We start from the raw sequence: 17,669 nt of genomic DNA on the forward strand, positions 1-17,669 counted from the left end.
ACATCATGTATCTTGGTTAAGGTCACACAGCAGAACTGGGATTCAACCTAGTCTTGCTGATCAGGCTGTGAACTCCACAAGGGCAGAGGCAGGGTCTGGCTTTTCTCACCACCTCCTCCTCATCCACCCCCCCCTCCCCCGCCGCCCCGCCATGGACAGTACCTACACCTAAACTCACTGCTGTTGTGTTGATTCCGACTCACAGCGACCCTATAGAACAGAGTAGAACTGCCCCATAGGGTTTCCAAGGTGGGGCTGGTGGATTCAAACAGTCAGCATTTTGGTTGTTGACATTTTGGTTAGCAGCCAAACACTTAACCACTGCACCACCAAGGCTCCGCCTGCACATAGTAGGTGCTCAATAAATACCTGTTGAATGAATGAATGAACGACTTCAAAGACTGGGCTTTTACAGATTATTATTATTTTGTCATACTCTTCAAGGAGGCAGGGGCCTCGTGCATTTGCAAGTCACAAATCCCATTTTGAGAGAAGGCAGCATTTAAAGACACAGGCTGTTTTTCGACAGCGAGAGAGAAAATAAGAGCAAGCAGACGGAAGCATAAGCTCCTTTTTCTGTGACTGGAACACTAGCCTACATCACTCTGCTACCCCCGTGGCCAGCAGGAAGAGAGCTGGAAGCCACAGACCTCCGGGTTTCAGGCACCAGATCATTGAGACATCAGGGTCAAAGTGGCCGACAGAAACAGAAGCAACCAGGTCTTCAGGAGCCCTGAAAGGAAATGATTAAAAGGCTGCTTCTGGCACAAATGTGCTGCTGTGCAAATTAAAAAACAAAAACAAACCTCCTCTAGACTGACTAATTAGGAAAAGACAGTCTCTCTGGGCTAACCAATTAGAAAAAGGAAGCGCCTTCCTCCCCTGCCCTAAGGACCACTCTGAAAAAGAAGCCCTCCTAAGTGGACCAATTAGAAAAAGGCAGTCATTCGTCTGGGCGCTAGGCTTGATCCACCCTCAGCAGAGCACTCTTGTGCAGGACCCAATCTACCTGCACCCTTACTCATTGCCATAGATTATGACTCATAGCGACCCTATAGTGCAGAGTAGAACTGCCCCATAGGGTTTCCAAGGAGGGGCTGGTGGATTCCAACTGCTGACTTCTTGGTGAGCAGCCTGTGCTCTTAACCGCTGCACCAAGAGGGCTCCAGATCCCACCTACTCAACCCCATTTGGTGACCGGGCATTATATTCACAGAGGGCAAGTCTCTTAGGACATTTTGGCTCTTCTGCTCTGAGCTCATCCATGCTGGGCTGAACTAGCTCAGCCAAACACCAGGTTGGTGTAGCAACCCCCTTGGATCCAGGAGCCAAAAAGGCTAACAGTTGCATGGGTTTGCTTTCCATCCAAATTTTCAGATAATTCAGTGGCCATAAAAATTAAGGGCCATGACAATTCTGCCAGCCCCTGGCTTTTGTGGTTGGGGGAACTACGGAGCAGGGAAGGAGGGTTTTCTGCTTGTCTGGTGTGTTCACACTGGCACAAACCATGGTGCCTGGAACACATAAGGTACCCAACAGATATCTGCTACCTGCTGAATGAAGAAGGTGTTAACGATGAGCCGCAAAGCTTCGTCTGGTGCTCATGATTCAGCTGTAAGTGTGTGTACTTGTCCATTTGCATACAGGTTTGTAGTGAAGGTGTGTCCCTCTGTACATGCACGTGAGCAACTGCAGCTGTCTGTGCATCTGTGGTGCAACTATTGTATGCACACGACCTCCTGTGTGTGTGCGAAATGTGGCTGGATGATCTATGTTCTTGTGTGCTTGTCTACATGCACACACAATTGAAGACCATGTGGGGTATACGTGCATAAATGTGTCTCAGGTCCAGTGTTCCTACAGATACGTTTTCAGAGGTCAGACCAAGCAGGCCTGCCCTCCAGTACCTCCTGGGGCCCATGGATAGAAGCCCCAGAATCCTCTGCAGAGAGGACCTAAGCTTACCTGAGCAGCCGGGAGCAGCCCTGGACACTATGGCCTGGACATCTATGGGGGAAACAGAAGGATCAGTGCAAGGTGCCCTGAGATGGTGTGAGGTTGGCCAGATGGACCTGGAGAGGTCCATCGATCTGTTCTTTACTGTACAGCTGGAGAGATCTTTTCAAAATCTAAACGTGATCATGTCACTCCCTGTTCCAGGCCCTTCGGAAACAAAGTACAAAACCTTAACCAAGAGTTTCGAGGCCCTGTGTGGTCTGGCCCCACCTACACCAGCTCATCCCGTACAACTCTCCTTCTTCTAGCTTCTTGGCCTTTTTGCAGCCCTTCTAACAGCCTGTGATCCCTTCCACCGCAGGGCCTTTGCCCAGGCCTCACTCTCTGCCTGCGACTCCCTCCCCTATGCCTCCCTTCCCTGGCCCCCCTAGTTGATTCCCCCTCAATTTCCAAATCTCAACTTCAGCTTAACTGCCTCATGATTCTTCCCTGATGCCCAAGACCGGGTCTGGTTCCCTGTTGTAAAATCTCAGAGCTCCTGACATTTCTTCATGGCAGTTGTCCCAGTTGCAGTTATGCATGTATAAGAGGGGTCATTTGAATACTGTCTCTCCAACTAGTCCATATGCTTCAGGTGTGCAGGGCCTGTGATTCTTTTTACTCATCACAAGATGCCCAACCATTAACACAGGGCCTGGTACACAGTAAGCACAAACACATATTTGCAGTGAATGAATGAATGAACGAACGAATGACTGGGAGCTGGTAAAAAGAGGCAGTTTCTGTCCTATATTGCCCCCTAGAATCTACTTGCTCCCAGTTATTCAGACCCCAGGCAGATCCTAGGGGCCTGGCTCTGTTATCTCCCCTCATCTCCAGAGAACACTCCCCATCAGGGTCATAGGGGGAGGGAATGGCTCTCTTACTTTTCCGAGTGATGGGGCCCAAGTTCAGGACACGGGTTTGGTCTATGGGGCCCCCACTGTGAAATCTGGTCCCGGAGCAGGTCTGCAGGAGAGGGCAAAAGAGAAAACCTTTGTGAGAGAGACTAGATGTGATCTGCTGTGGTGTGGGCCATGCACCCCAAGGGCTGCCTCGGGCTGGTTCTTGAGGGTGGTGCAGGTGGTGTGGCAAAGTGTTTAGGGACTCTGGACACCTGGATTCATTTCCCAGCTCTGCCATTTGTCACATGCAGGATCTTAGGAAAGTCGCTTAACCTTCTTGAGTGTGTTCCCAAACAGAAAACGGGGCTAGTAATACCTTCCTTACCACTTGCCATCAAGTTGATCCTTGCTCACGGAGACCCCCAGGTGTTTCAGAGTAGAACTGTGCTCCACAGGGCTTCCAATGGCTGATTTTTTGCAAGTAGATTGCCAGACCTTTTTTCCAAGGTGCCTCTGGGTAGATTCAAACCACCAACCTTTCTGATAGTAGCAGAGCTCTTAACCATTAGTGCCACTTAGGGACCTTAAGTAGCTTGTGCTTGACTGCCTAAAGATTGGAGATTCGAACCCACCCAGTGGTACTGTAGAAGAAAAGCCCTGGTGATCTGCTTCCATAAAGATTACAGCCAAGAAAACCCTGTGGAGCAGTTCAACTCTGTAACACATGGGGTCGCCGTGAGTTGGAATTGACTTGATGGCAACTAACAACAACAACACCTCCCTACAGAGTTGCTGTGAAGATTATAAAAGACAACATACTTAAGGAGCACATTAAAAAAAAAAAAAATTGTTGCTGTCTAGTCGATTCCGACTCATAGCAACCCTGTAGGACAGAGTAGAACTGGTCCATAGGGTTTCCAAGGAGCGGCTGGTGGATTCAAACTGCCGACCTTTTGGTTAGCAGCCAAATACTTAACCACTGAGCCACCAGGGCCCAGGAGTCCAAAGCACTTAAAAATATCAGCCACTGATACTAGAACACAAGCTTGCAGATAAGCCAGAGCTTTTACCAGGCTGTAGCAAGCACTGCATTGATCCCAGCTGCCTGGCCACACTCATCCCATCTCACTGCTTACCCTCTCCCTGTACTAAAGAAACACAACAGAAATGTGTACTTGTTTTCTTTTAGACCGTGTGGTCCAGATGTCTTTCAGGTCAGTGATAGGGGAAACGGTGACAGAGGGATGGCAAGTGGGCTGAGGGAGGGAGGCAGCTCACCGGCTTGCACTTCTCATTCACGGTGTCACAGAGGTACACTTCACAGTGCAGGTAGACCAGGTCATAGTTTCCAGCAAATCGGAACATCTGGACGGAAAATCGGCCCTGAGGGGACTCGCCGTTCTCCACCACTTGGATGGTTGAGTCCTGGGTGCGTGGACAACTGGGAGGGTCACATCATATAATGTGGTTGGTTAAGCGAAGACTCAGGGTCAGACTTCCTGGCTTCAAATCTCGCGCCACCACTGACTAACTGTGCGACCATGAGCAACTTACTTCATCTCCCTGTGCCTGTGTTTCCCCACCTATAAAGGGGATCATAATTGTGACCCATCTCGTAAGACAGATGTGGGCATTAAATGAGGAATTTTGCAAAGTGCTTCGAATGGTGTGTGGTACACCGTCCATACATACAGATGATGCCATCAGCACAGAGGTGAAACGATCAAATGTCAGCACTTTCTGATTTCTAAGGAAATGGCATTCAGGAATCATTAGCTACCAGTCCTTGGGTGGTGCAAACAGTTTACACACTTGGCTGCTAACAGCCTTGTCTGCTATGGGTTGGAAGCTCAAGTCCACCCAGAGGCACCTCAGAAGAAAAGCCTGCTGGTTTACTCCCGAAAAATCAGCAAACCCTATGGAGCACAGCCCTACAGTTCCACTCTGACACATGGGGTCACCATGAGTCGGAAGTAAGTCAACAGTAACTGGTACTGGTCCAAAACCCTGCTGCCGCTGAGTCAATTCCAACTCATAGCAACCCTACAGGACAGAGAAGAAGTGCCCTATGGGGTTTCCAAGGAGCGGCTGGTGGAGTTAAACTGCTGACCTTTTGGTTAGCAGCCAAGCTCTTATTTACTGTGCCAGTGAGGCTCCACTGGTGCTGGTACTGACCACGAAAGGAACTAAAACAGACTTCTGTTTTCTTTTTATCATGAAGGGAGATTAGCAAATAACAGAGGGGTGTGAATGTTAACATCAAAACGAAACTTGCCCCTTGATCTGACCAGGCAGATTCAAAGAGAACTGAAAAGGGGAGAAGTCACTGTCTCTCAGCGGTGCTTTCTCTGACTCGACTATTAAAACTGCAAATGCCCTTCTCTTTCCCCTCCTTCATTTTTCCACAGCGCCTTTTCACCACCCACATACTATGTACCTTACTTTTGTTTAATTGCTGGTCCCCTCTGTTACGGATTGAATTGTATCCCCCAAAAGTCATGTTGAAGTCCTAACCCCTACACCTACAAATATGACCCTATTTGGAAATAGGGAGTTTCTTTTGTGATGGCTGAGTCCTGGTGGCGGAGTGATTAAGAACTTGGCTGCTAACCAAAAGGTTGGCAGTTCGAATCCACCAGCCGCTCCTTAGAAACTTGGTGGGGCAGCTCTACTCTGTCCTATAGGGTCGCTGTGAGTAGGAACTGACTCCATGACAACAGTGACGGGTTTGGGTTTTGGTTTGGTTTTATTATGCTAATGAGGCCATGCCAGAGTTGGGTGGGTCCTAAGCCTAATCACTTCCAAGAAGCGTCTCATAAAAAGACAGTAGACACAGAGACACACACAGGGAAGACAAACACTGTGCAAGGATCATCTGCAAGCAAAGGAAGTTACCAGAACTAGGAGAATGGCTCACAGAAGGAACTGACATTGCCAAGACCCTAATTTGGACTTCTAGACTCCAAAACTGTGAAAAAACACATTTCTGTGCTTTATAGCCAGCCACTTGTGGTATCTTTGGTTACAGCTTACTAGGTAACTATGACACCCCCTGTTTGAATATAAGCTGTATGAGGACGGAGATGTTTGCTTCTTCTATTGGCTGCAGTATCCACAGTGCCTAGCACACAGCAAGATTCCAAAAATATCCATTCAACTTACAAAGGAAAAAGTGCAGTACTTTCTCAAGACCTGGTTCAGTTGTCTAACTCCCCTGGAGTAAGAAGCAGAGAGCCTGTTGCTTTCCTGTTTCCACTGGCTCTTGGCTGCCTGGGCCTCCACCTCACTCCTCCCAGCCAGGCTGCCTCCTGCCCTGGGAATGCCCTTCAATCGCATTTCTTAACCTTTTCTGAGTCACAGGGCTCCTAAGCCGTCTGGTGAAGCCTGTGCATTCCTCCTCAAAATAAAACACGTAAAATATACAAGATTATAAAGGACGCCCATTAAATCAAAACGCAGTCCTCAAAATATTACAAACCTTTGATATATACAATCTTCTTTATTAATGCATTAAATAATGAGGTCTAATGGAAATCCTAATAACTATAGGAATTCAGAAGTACTGATGAGTATAAACACTATCACGTGGCCTGCTCTCCTGTGTCCTACGTTCACAAGAGATGTTCAGAGTAGAACTGCCCCATAGAGGTTCTAAGGAGCACCTGGTGGATTTGAACTGCCGACCTTTTGGTTAGCAGCCGTAGCACTTAACCACTATGCTACCAGGGTTTCCTCATAAGAGATGGGAATGCAAAATTTCAGTTAGAGGTTGAGGAATATACAAAGATGTACTTTTCCCCCATCCAAGTCCAAAAACCAGCTGCAGTTGAATCAATTCCGACTCATGGTGACGGCATGTGTGTCTGTGTGGAACCGTGCTCCTCGGGGTTTTAATGGATGATTTTTTTTTTTTTTTGGAAGTAGGCTGCCAGGCCTTTCTTCTGAGGCACGTCTGGGTGAACTCAAACCACCAAGTTTTTGATTAGCAGCTGAGCACATTAACTTTTTGCACCACCCAGGGACTCCTCCAAGTTAAAGACCCTCTGAATTCTATTCACGAGCCCCCAGGTGAAAACCTTTACCTTACCTGTCCCGGATAATGAAGTACTTCACGGGGTCTGTGGAGTTGCTGCTGGGCGTGGCATAGCAGTTGGTCATCAGCAGTGCAAAGCGGGACAAGTCGCCCCCATCCAGTATGGTGCCCACATAGAGAAAGGCCTCTGTGGACAGCGCCACAGTAGAGCCTTGGTAGGGCAGCGTGTAGGCAGGGGTCTGGAAGAGGGCCATCCGCACGATGAACATGCCTGTCCCGCCCACGCTGATGTTCAGGGAACTGCAGGGGGAGAGGGGCTGGTGAGAGGACCAGGGCTGAGGACTCAGCGGATAGACCACCCTTTGAGCTTTGCATTCCTGGGCAGTCCCTTGCAGGTATTTGTTTTTTTGTTTTTTGTTTTAATCCAGCAGTAGGACTGGAATGTACCAACCGCTGCTTCACAAACTGGCCATGAGCACACACAAGTCGCCTGGGGGATCTTGCCAAACACAGGTTCTGCTTTGGTAGGTCTGGAGTGGAGGCCAAGAGTCTTATGTTTCTCACAAGCGCCCAGGTCATGCTGATGCATAAACCACATTTTGAGTAACAAGGATTTAAACTATGTCCAGGCCCTCACTTGGTGGTCCTTGCTACCATTGTAGCCTTCAAGATGTGGAAGGAGTCGAACTTCCAACTTTGGGCTCAGCCTACAACAGGTTAATTATGGGCTGGTATCAAACTCCCAATTTTGGTCTCAGCCTAAACCCTTTGCGGTGGAGTCATTTCTGACTCATAGCAACCCTATCAGACAGAGTAGAACTGCCCCATAGGACTTCCAAGTAGCAGCTGGTGGATTCAAACTGCCAACCTTTTGGTTAACAGCCAAGCTCTTAACCACTGTGCCACCAGGGCTCCCTGGTCTCAGCCTAGAATAGGTTAAAAGCCATGGGCTGGTAAATCTTATAGATCCAAGTCTGAGTCCCAGCTCCCCTATGATGTACTAGCACCTACATCAGAAGCTGGGAGTGTTTTGAATGGGTTATTATTAGCCATGTTGAAAACAGCTCCCTGATGTACGCCTCACTGGACAATCACACAAACGACATTGTAAGACTGATGGCCCAGGAAATAAGGTACTTTAGAAATAAAAAAAATTAGAAATAGTCATGTGGAAATTCGTTTCACAGGTGAGAATTGGGTTATGGACTAAGGGTTGGCCTGTAATGAGATTTCCAGCCCAAACCAGAGGGAGATCTGCACACAGATGTGTTTCACCCTGGATCCCAGGTCTAGGACATGCCACTTTGGTCCAGGGTGCCATATGGCTGGGTGATGTTCCAGAGAAGAGCGACTAATGAGCAGCCTTCTTCCCCCAAGTCAGCCATGTGCCCTTCTAGTGCCCAGTGCCTTCCCCATGCCTGGCTGGCCCAGAGAACAGTAACCATAGCTGAGCTTCAATCTGAAGGTCATAGAAGAGTGGGGGCTTTGGGCACGACAGTCTGGGTTTGAACCCCAGCTCTATTGCTTACTAGACTGCAACCTTGGACAAGATACTCAACCTTCTCTGAGCCTTAATTTCCACATCTGTATAAGGGGAAAAATAATGATACCTACACCTCCTAGGGCTGCTGTGAGGTTTCAGTGAGATGTTTCAGGTAAAGTATTTGGCAGAGTGCCTGGCACACAGTAAGCTCTCAATAAATGCCAGTTATTATTTTGACTATTATTTTTTCCAGTATCAACATCATTGGCCTGTGATCCATCCTGTTCAAAGATTTTCCATTTTATTTAGCAACAGAATCCTTTTTTACAATAAAACCTCATGTGGCATCCAATATGGGTAGAAATGCTCTATTCACCCCTGCATGCCCCCCCAAGGCACCTCCTTAAAGGACCTCAGACCCCAAGAAGCTTAAGTTATAAACCCATCTTCTAATTTAACTCCTTCAATTTACCGAGAAGGAGATTGAGGTCCAAATATAGGCCATGAGTTTTCTGAAGTCCCACAGCAGAGCTGGACTGAGACCCAATGCCCTTTCCCTCTGGTCCCACCACCCTGCTCCTCCGATAAGCCGAGACTCTGACATTTGATTCAGGTCTGAGGAGCACTGTGGTTAAGAAAGGCAGTACAACTACTGCTAAATCCCTTTCACAGATGAGAAGACTGACACCCTAAGAGGTGCTACGAACTTCTCAAAGCCATCTGGTTAGTACACAACAGAGCCTGGATTTGAATCCGGTCTCCAGACTTCCTAGCTAGGGCTTCTCCTAGCCCTCCACACCCAGCTCCCTATGGGTGGCAATCGACAGGGAAGCTGAGGGCCTCATGGTTAAGGAGCTGTGGGGAGGAGCCACCCAGGGGTGCTGGGGATGCCCTCTGGCCGCACCTGACCATTGGCTGCAGGGAGGTCTGCAGGCTGACTTTCATGTCCAGGGGGTAGGAGCACGCAAAGTTGATCTTGATGTTGAGGTCGCGGATGATGATCTCGTCTGCCAGGTAGAGGGTGTTGCTGTATGTGGCGTGGGTTTCATTCCTCTGTGATGGGGGGTGGGAGAAAGGGGCATGAGATGCTAAGCAGGATGGCAGAGCCAAAGGGGTCTGTCTCTGGCCACCTGTGAGCTGCCCTCCCAGTCTCCATGACAAGAAGTTACAATAGCAGCCACCACTTGTGAGCAGGTGTCCTGTGCCGGGCCATGAGAGAAATGCTCCTTCAATTACCCCCTGCTTCTTCTCTGGAAGATGACTAAAAACCACGTGCTGACTCATGCATTCACGGTGGTATTTCAGACACCAGGGTTGGCAAATGAAATTCATTAATTTCTTTCTTCCTTTCTTTTGTTTTCTTCTCTTTTCTTTTGGGAGGTGAGGGAGGTGGGAGGAAGCAGTGCTCTGCTTATACAAACATTCACCTCTGGCTGCCATTTGAGAGATCCCTGGGGGTGTGAGCAGTTTGCCCTTGACTACTCACCTAAAGATTAGTGGTTCAAACCCACCCAGCCATGCCTGGTGATCTGCTTCTGTAAAGATTACAGCCAAGAAAATTCTATGGAGCAGTTCTACCCTGTAACACATGCGATTGTCATGAGTAGGAACTGACTCGAAGGCAATGGGTTTGGGTTTTGGTTTTCTGCAGGTGAGGTCCTGGTTCTCTGCAGAGCAGATAAGCAGATTCTGCCACCCAGGACCACTGAAGCCAATTCTAGGCCCAACTCTGATACACACTGGCAGGGAAGATTCACTACCCTCTCTGAGTCCTACTGTTCCCATCTGTAAAATGGAAAGCTATTATCCATGGGGATCCCTGGTGACACAGTGGTTAAGAGTTCAGGCTGCTAACCAAAAGGTCAGCAGTTAGAGTCCACCAGCCACTCCTCGGAAACCCTATGGGGCAGGTCTACCCTGTCCTATAGGGTTGCTATAAGTCGGAACCGACTTGACAGCAATCCGTCTGGGTTGGGTCATCCGTGGATCACCTTTATTTTAAGCTAACATTCATTGAGCACTTACTATCTGCCAGTTGATGTCCTAGTCACTTCACTCATTCAACCCTTACAACCACCATATGGAGGAGGTACTATCATTAATTCATTTTACAGTTCAGGCATAGCCAGGATAAAGAACTCAGCCAAGGTCATATACTAGTAAGTGGTGGAACTGGGGCTCAAACCAGGCAGTACTCTAAGCTGGCCCCACCCTGGCCAGGACATACCGTCATCACAGTCCCACAGGGACCATCCTGGGTTGGGGTCACTACAGACACCCAGTCTCTGTCACTCCTCTCGTTGAAGCCCAAGCACTGATTGTCCTGTAGGTACATGTAGATCTTCTCAAAGCCCAGGCTCTCCAGCTGGCACTTTCCCAGGGACACCTTGATGTCATTGGCCCCACACTGCAGCCTGGGTTCCAGATGGGAGATATCTGAAACAGTCAGGGAGGACAGGATTGGTGGTGGGGGAGGGGGGTGGTGCTGTGTCTGTAGCTCAGGACCCCAGCAGCACATTGTTAGGGGCCAGGACAACTGGTCACATTGGCTACTGCCTTGGAATACTCAGACACTGTGGTCTCCCCTCCCAGTGTGATGGAGACACAGATTGGTTCAAATAAAAACCTTAAATCAAAAATATCCCCTGCAGTCTTCTTAAAACCAAACAACAGTTTAGCTTAACCAGTAAATAAGGTCTGCCTTGAGCATTATGCTCTTTTAAGAACTATTCTATACAGGATCAAATTGACAAGAGCAACTTGAAAGACTAGATAGGAAGCTTGGGGGCAGTGAGTTTACACTAATGGGGAGGAACAACTCAGAAAAGGAGGGTGAGGATGGTTGCACAACTCAAAGAATGTAAACAATGTCACTGAATTGTACGCGTAGAAACTGTTGAATTGGTGTATGTTTTGCTGTGTACATTCTCTGCAACAACAATGAAAAGATTGGCCTCAGAGCATCCCCAGATGGACTCTACAGGAAATCATTCGCTCCATGCCACCCTAAGTGTGGACTGTATACAAAATGCAGGATGGTTTTGGTTGTTCACTGGACCAGGATTAAATAACACCAAACTCCAATTAAAAAAAAAAAAGATTATTGCAATTTCTTTCTAGCCTTTCTACGTCAAGAAGAGAGTCTCCAATTACTTCTAACGTCTTTAATGTAGTACACTCGCTAATTTCCCTTTTAGCAAACAGAGAACAGGCTTTGGATCAGAGTTTAAGGCAGGGAAAAACATCCAGCTAGAATTTTTTTTTTAATGCTTTCATTGATGTTGCTGGAATTTAATAACATTTTCTTTTTATTGTATTCATTTTTAAATTTATATATATATTTTTAATTTTTACCATCAAAATGGAGCCCTGGTGGTACAGTGGTTAAGACCTTGGCTACTAACCAAAAGGTCAGCAGTTTGGATCCACCAGCCACTCCCTGGAAACCCTGTGGGGCAGTTCTACTCTGTCCCATACGGTTGCTGTGAGTTGGAATTGACTTCATGGCAACGTTTTTTTTTTTTTTTTAGCTAACAAAATACAAGAAAGGAGACAACAGTTTACCTTCCATCTAAGGTAAGTGTTACCTGCCATGGATAGATACAGTTGTTCAGTGCCATCAAATTGGTTCTGACTCATAGTGACCCTAAGTATGACAGAACAAGACACTGCCGGGTCCTGCACCATCCTCACAATGGTTGCTACGCTGAAGTCCATTGTTGCAGCAACTGTATCAACCCATCTCATTGAGGGTCTTCCTCTTTTTTGCTGACCCTCTGCTTTACCAAGCACAGTGTCCTTCTCCAGGGATTGATCGCTTCTGATAACATGCCCAAAGTATGTAAGATGTAGTCTTGCCATCTTTGCTTCTAAGGAGCATACAGAATTTACTTCAAAGAAGGAAAGGTCCAATCAATTTGAAGAAAAACAAGTAAATAATGAAAACCATAGTATAGGCAGTACTTGGATATGGAAAAAATTGTATGATTGGCACCCGGATGTGAGTAAATCATGACTGATGTATAGAAAATTGTAGCCTGCTTTAGTCACTGTAAAGATGGAGAAACTGAGGCTCAGAAAGGGTTAGGGCTGTTTCCAGGGTCACTCAACTGGTCAGCCGGCAGACTAACAGTGGTTCTGTATTCTGGTGTCACGGGAATACAGCTCAGGTGGCCTTTGGTTACCAGATGGCAGTGGCCTGTGTACCCCTGTGCTGTGCGGGCGTCAGAAAGAAAGCTGGGAGTAAGAGAGCTCTGGGGACTTAAAAGCTTCTTGCTGATTGCAACAGGCAGGGCCCGAAAATCTTCATTCCCTGGGTCAGACTCACAAGCCCCCACCTCACACCCAGGAACGTGCCCTTCCCTCAGTCGTTGATCCGTTTGTCACCACCTGCGCCCTCCCCTCTGGCCTCACCTGAGATGTTGAAGTCCTGTTTACACTGGCAGTACCATCTGCCATTATCCGATATGCAATCCTCTTCTATGCTGCACTCCTCACACGTCCCCTCCACGGACCTGGGGTCTGCAGGGGCACAGGGACAGTCAGCAAGGATGCGCCCCTGTACTGGGTATAGTGGGTGGGGCTGGGGAGCCGCCAGCTCACCTGTGCAGTAGGCCAGATGGCACTCGGGGGGAGGCGATAGGTTGTAGACGTAGTAGCCGCCGGTGCAGGCCTTCACCTGGACTGGGGCGTCCCACAGGCAGCAGTGGCCGCTCCAGTGTGCGCAGGCCGTGCGGTTCACGATGCCCTCGTCGCTGGACGGGTGCGTGCCATTGAGCCACATGGGCGCGGCTGTGTTGCAGCGCAGCACGGGCACGCAGGTCTCGGGCAGGCGCACGCCGCCCTGGCCCACGAAGCGGTACCAGCCGCTCAGGCCCAAGTCGCAGGTGTAGCCCGCCCAGTACTCGGCGCTGCGCCAGTACTCGTCCAGGGTGAGGTGCTCCTGGCACGGATCGGCGCACACGCGCGCGCCGCCCTCCGCTGGCAAGCAGTCCAGCTCCGGCCCGCAGGAGCCTGGGCCGCACTCGCATTGCCACCCATCCCCGCCGTAGCCCGCGGGGCACACGCACGAGTAGTTACCCTCGACATTGACACAGGTGGCCAGGGCGTGGCAACGGCTGAGCCCGGGCTCGGCGCACTCGTCCACGTCGACGCAGCCGCGCCCGGGGGTCTGGCGGTAGCCGGCGGGACAGACGCAGGCGTAGGAGCCCGGCGTATTCACGCAGCTGCTGAGGGCCGAGCAGTTGTTGGCCTCCGGTGTGACGCACTCGTCCAGGTCCACGCACAGGAAGCCATTGCCGGTGAAGCCCGCCTGGCAGGAGCACGTCGTGGCCACCCCGTCCAACACGCAGGTGGCGTTGCTGTGACAGTCAGAGCAGCTTACTGAGGACAGAAGAGTCCAGCCTCAGAGTAGGGCAGTGGCTACCCAAAGATTCTTCCCGTGACCTGTGTTAAGACCTAGTTGCTAGCTGACCCCCTTCTAAAACAAACAAAACTCCCTTGATGATGTGTGAACTAAACTGAACCAACCCATTGCCCTCCAGTCGATTCCTACTCTTAATGACCTATAAAGACAGAGTAGAACTGCTCCATAGGACTGAGTTCTTCCTAGAGGTAATTAAGGGAGTAGGTCCAGGTTTTTCTCTCACACAGCTAGTGGCTTGGAACCACCTTTCGTTTAGCAGCTGAGATTTTAACTACTGTGCCAACAGGGCTCCTACATCTAAACTACCCCCATTCATTCTTCGGAAGGTAAGCATTGCCTAAAAGCCCTGTCTTTTAAAATATCCACATCCCCATGTGCAGAGGAATAAAGCTCAGAGTTCCTGACACCTTGGCAGGACACACGAGCCCCTTCCTTTCAGGTGCATATTTCATGCCTTCTTCCCGGCCTAGCGAACCTTCAAGATCCTGCTCTCTGAAGACTTCCCCAACTCCCCCTGGTGGTGTCAGTCACTCCTTATGCCGCCTTAACAATGAAAACAACAGTAAAACATAAAGACCTGCCGTTGATTAAGCACTTGGTGGTGCAGTGGCTAAGAGCTAGGCTGCTTTCCAAAAGGTTGGCAGTTCGGATCCACCAGCAGCTCCTTGGAAACCCTATTGGGCAATTCTACTCTATCCTATAGGGTCGCTATGAGTTGGAACTGATTCACTGGCAAGGGATATGTGCCAGGCACTAATCAGCATATACACGTTTCATTCATTACCTCATCGAATCATCCCGATTGGCCCTGTGGATCAATTTTATTATCTCTGTCTTATGAAACCTGCTCCCATAAAGATTAAAAAAAAAAAAAAGTTGCTGACGAGTCCATTCGTCCATTCAAATCGCCTCCGTTTGACCCTATAGGACAGCATCGAACTGCCCTGCCCCATACGGTTTCCAAGGCTGTAAATCTTTACGGAAGCGGACTGTCACATCTTTCTCCTACAGAGCAGCTGGTATATTCTAACTGCTTGCCTTTTGGTTAGCTGCAGAACGCTGAACTACTGTGCCACCACGGCTCCCCCCATAAAGGAAGCGTAGAAAACCTATGGGGCAGTTCTGCTGTGTCACACGGGGTCGCTATGAGTCGAAACGGCTCAATAGCACCTAACGACATGTTTTAAAGATGAGGAAGCCAAGGTTCAGAAGGTTTAAGCCACTTGCTCAATCAGCAAGCAGTAGAGCCAGGACACAAACCCAGGTGGCAGGATCACAGAGTGTGTGCTCTTAACCAAGACACCATAATGATAGTTACTATGTGGAATACCTGGGTGAGGCAAATGGTTAAGTCCACCAAGAGGCACCTCGGAAGAAAGGCCTGGCAATCTATGTCAAAAAAATCAGCCATTGAAAACTCCATGGAGCCCAGTTCTAGTCTGACACGCACAGAGTTGCCATGAGTCAAAGTCGACTTCACGGCAACTGGTTTTTATTTACTATGCAAGCAAAGTACTCTGGGAGAACCCAAAAGCAGGGTGAGGGCAATACTCAACCCAGTGAATGACCTCTTAAGGGTGAAAGGAGAGATATTTGGGAGCCACTTGGGTGTGTTCAAATCTCCCTTTGTAGTTGAGTATGCTCCTGACCTTCCAGTAAAGGGCTGGTGCCTCAGAGCTATTCTAGCCCCTTGCCTCTCAAAGTGTATTCCACGGGCCAATAGCATCAGCCTCACCTGGGAGCTTATTAGAAGTGCAGAATCTCAGGCCCCACTTCAGGCTAATAAACCAGAATCTACATTTTAGCAAAATCCCCGGGTGTGTTCAGTACACATTAATGTCTAAGAAACCGATGTAGGATAAAGACTGTGCAAATCCCAAATGTTATAGGAGAGGGATCCAGGACACCTCTCCTAAGGGCGATGTTGTTCCCTGTAGTACCCTGTCCCTGCCCCCTGCCACTTACTTGCTTCTGAGCTGTCAGTGGCTATAATCATGATGAGCCAGGTGGTCACCTCCACTGTCAGCATTGAGGTCAACAAGAACAGCCGCCCCATCCTTTTTTGCTTTTCACGACTACTTCCGGTGCTAGGAAGTCCTGCCCAAGTACAGGAGATTGGCCTCTTGGGGTTTCTTCCTGGTCTCTGATCCCTGAGGTCCTGTGAACAGAAATGGATGGGGTAAATCCATGACTTAACTCCCCTCCCAAGTTGGAAGGAGTGCTTTGGTTGTGGATTGCACAACTCCAGGACGCACCATTTATACAGATTACAAAAATTGTGCAATGGGGCTGTCCTGGCTTTGGCGGGTTTTCCCCGCACTGTGGCCCCACCTTCACTCCCAACCAGATCCCAGCCTTGGCTCCCCAAGGCCTGGCATATGTGGAAGGACTGAGTCTCTTGATTTGAAGCAGGAAACAGCAAGACAGGGTAGCATTCTGGACTCCTCACCTTACTGGGGGCAGCTTAGATTTTAACAGTCAGCTCCTGTCCCCTGCTGGGAAAATTTTCAACTTGCCCAGATTGGTTATTCATTCAACAAATATTTATTGAGTAGCTACTATGTGCCAAGGAGCCCTGGTGGTGCAGTGGTTAAGAGCTTGGCTGATAACCAAAAAGGTCAGCAGTTTGAATCCACCAGCTTCTCCTTGGAAACCCTATGGGGCAGTTCTACTGTGTCCTATAGGGTTGCGGTGAGTAGAACTTGACTCGAGGGCAACGGGTTTGGTTTCGCTTACTATGTGTTAAACACAGAGCTAGGCACCAAGGAGAACAATGAACAGGACAGACACAATCCCTGCCCTCATGCAACCCATAGATCCTAAATTGTCTTGAGGTAAGCAACTAGAGAGGTAACTAACCTTCACAATGCAGTTCAACATTCTCAGAGTGATCACATATTATTTCATCCAACTGGCAACATCAGCCTAGATGGATGCTCTTACCCCTATTCTTACAGCAGCGAAATAGGGTAGCATGTGGTTAAATGTATGGGACCCAGAGCCTGCAACCAGGATGTAAATCTCTGTTTCACCAATGACTAGCACTGTGATATTAGAGAAGGTATTTCAATTCCTTAAGACTCAGTTTCTTCATCTGTGAAATGGGAATCATTGCTTCCATAAACTGAGTGTCTACTATGTGCCAGGCTCAGTTCTAAGACGTTCCTGTGCTCAAAGAACTTGCGTCCTAGATCAGTGTTTTTCAATATTTTTCACTATAACCTACAATAAGAAAAACAAATTTATGTCATGACCACGTGAGATCACATGCAGGTTCTCACACACACACAACTGAAAAAAAAAACTTATCCTTACTACATACGTTGTTTGCAGACATTTTCTATCCTATTGAATTGAAGAGCAATTCTGGATATAACCTGTAATGATTTAATGATCCATTTTTTTTTTTTTTTTTAATGCCTATTGCTGCCATGGGGATTAAATCAGAAGATACATGTAAAGGAGGGCCCCCAAACCAAACCCACTGCTGTTGAATTGATTCCGACTCATAGCAACCCCATAGGGTTTCCAAGCCTGTAGATATCTACAGAAGCAGTCCGCCACACCTCTCCCCCGAAGAGCCACTGATGGTTTTAAACCGCCAACCTTACAGGTTAGCAGTCAATTGCTTTAGCCACTGTGCCACCACAGCCCCTTCAAGCAGGGCCCCAAACCAAAAAAAGTCAAAGCCATTGCCGTTGAGTCCGTTCTGACTCATAGCAACCCTATAGGACAGAGTAGAACTGCTTCATAGGGTTTCCAAGGAGCAGCTACACAGCAAGCAGATGCTCGTGTTCCCTGCTGTATCACAGCACCTGGTACACGGTAGGGGCTGAACAAATATTTGTTGAATGAATGAAAGACATGGTAGTCATTGATATTAGGAAA

General features: G+C 48.5%; 1 protein-coding gene across 1 annotated transcript; it reads right to left on the minus strand.

Moving 5' to 3' along the window:
* Nucleotides 1–203: 203 nt before the first annotated feature.
* UMOD (uromodulin) lies at nucleotides 204–15,887 on the minus strand. Its single transcript, XM_049904222.1, has 10 exons — nucleotides 15,747–15,887; nucleotides 12,959–13,738; nucleotides 12,770–12,877; nucleotides 10,584–10,792; nucleotides 9,261–9,409; nucleotides 6,928–7,173; nucleotides 4,119–4,281; nucleotides 2,883–2,964; nucleotides 1,966–2,007; nucleotides 204–733 (listed from the first exon to the last, which is right to left on the minus strand). The coding sequence occupies exons 1-10, from the start codon at nucleotides 15,835–15,837 to the stop codon at nucleotides 672–674; spliced, it is 1,932 nt and encodes a 643-aa protein (XP_049760179.1). The 5' UTR covers nucleotides 15,838–15,887; the 3' UTR covers nucleotides 204–671.
* Nucleotides 15,888–17,669: the final 1,782 nt, after the last annotated feature.

The sequence above is a fragment of the Elephas maximus genome, chromosome 12 (genome assembly GCF_024166365.1).
Source record: "Elephas maximus indicus isolate mEleMax1 chromosome 12, mEleMax1 primary haplotype, whole genome shotgun sequence".
NCBI lineage: Eukaryota > Metazoa > Chordata > Mammalia > Proboscidea > Elephantidae > Elephas > Elephas maximus.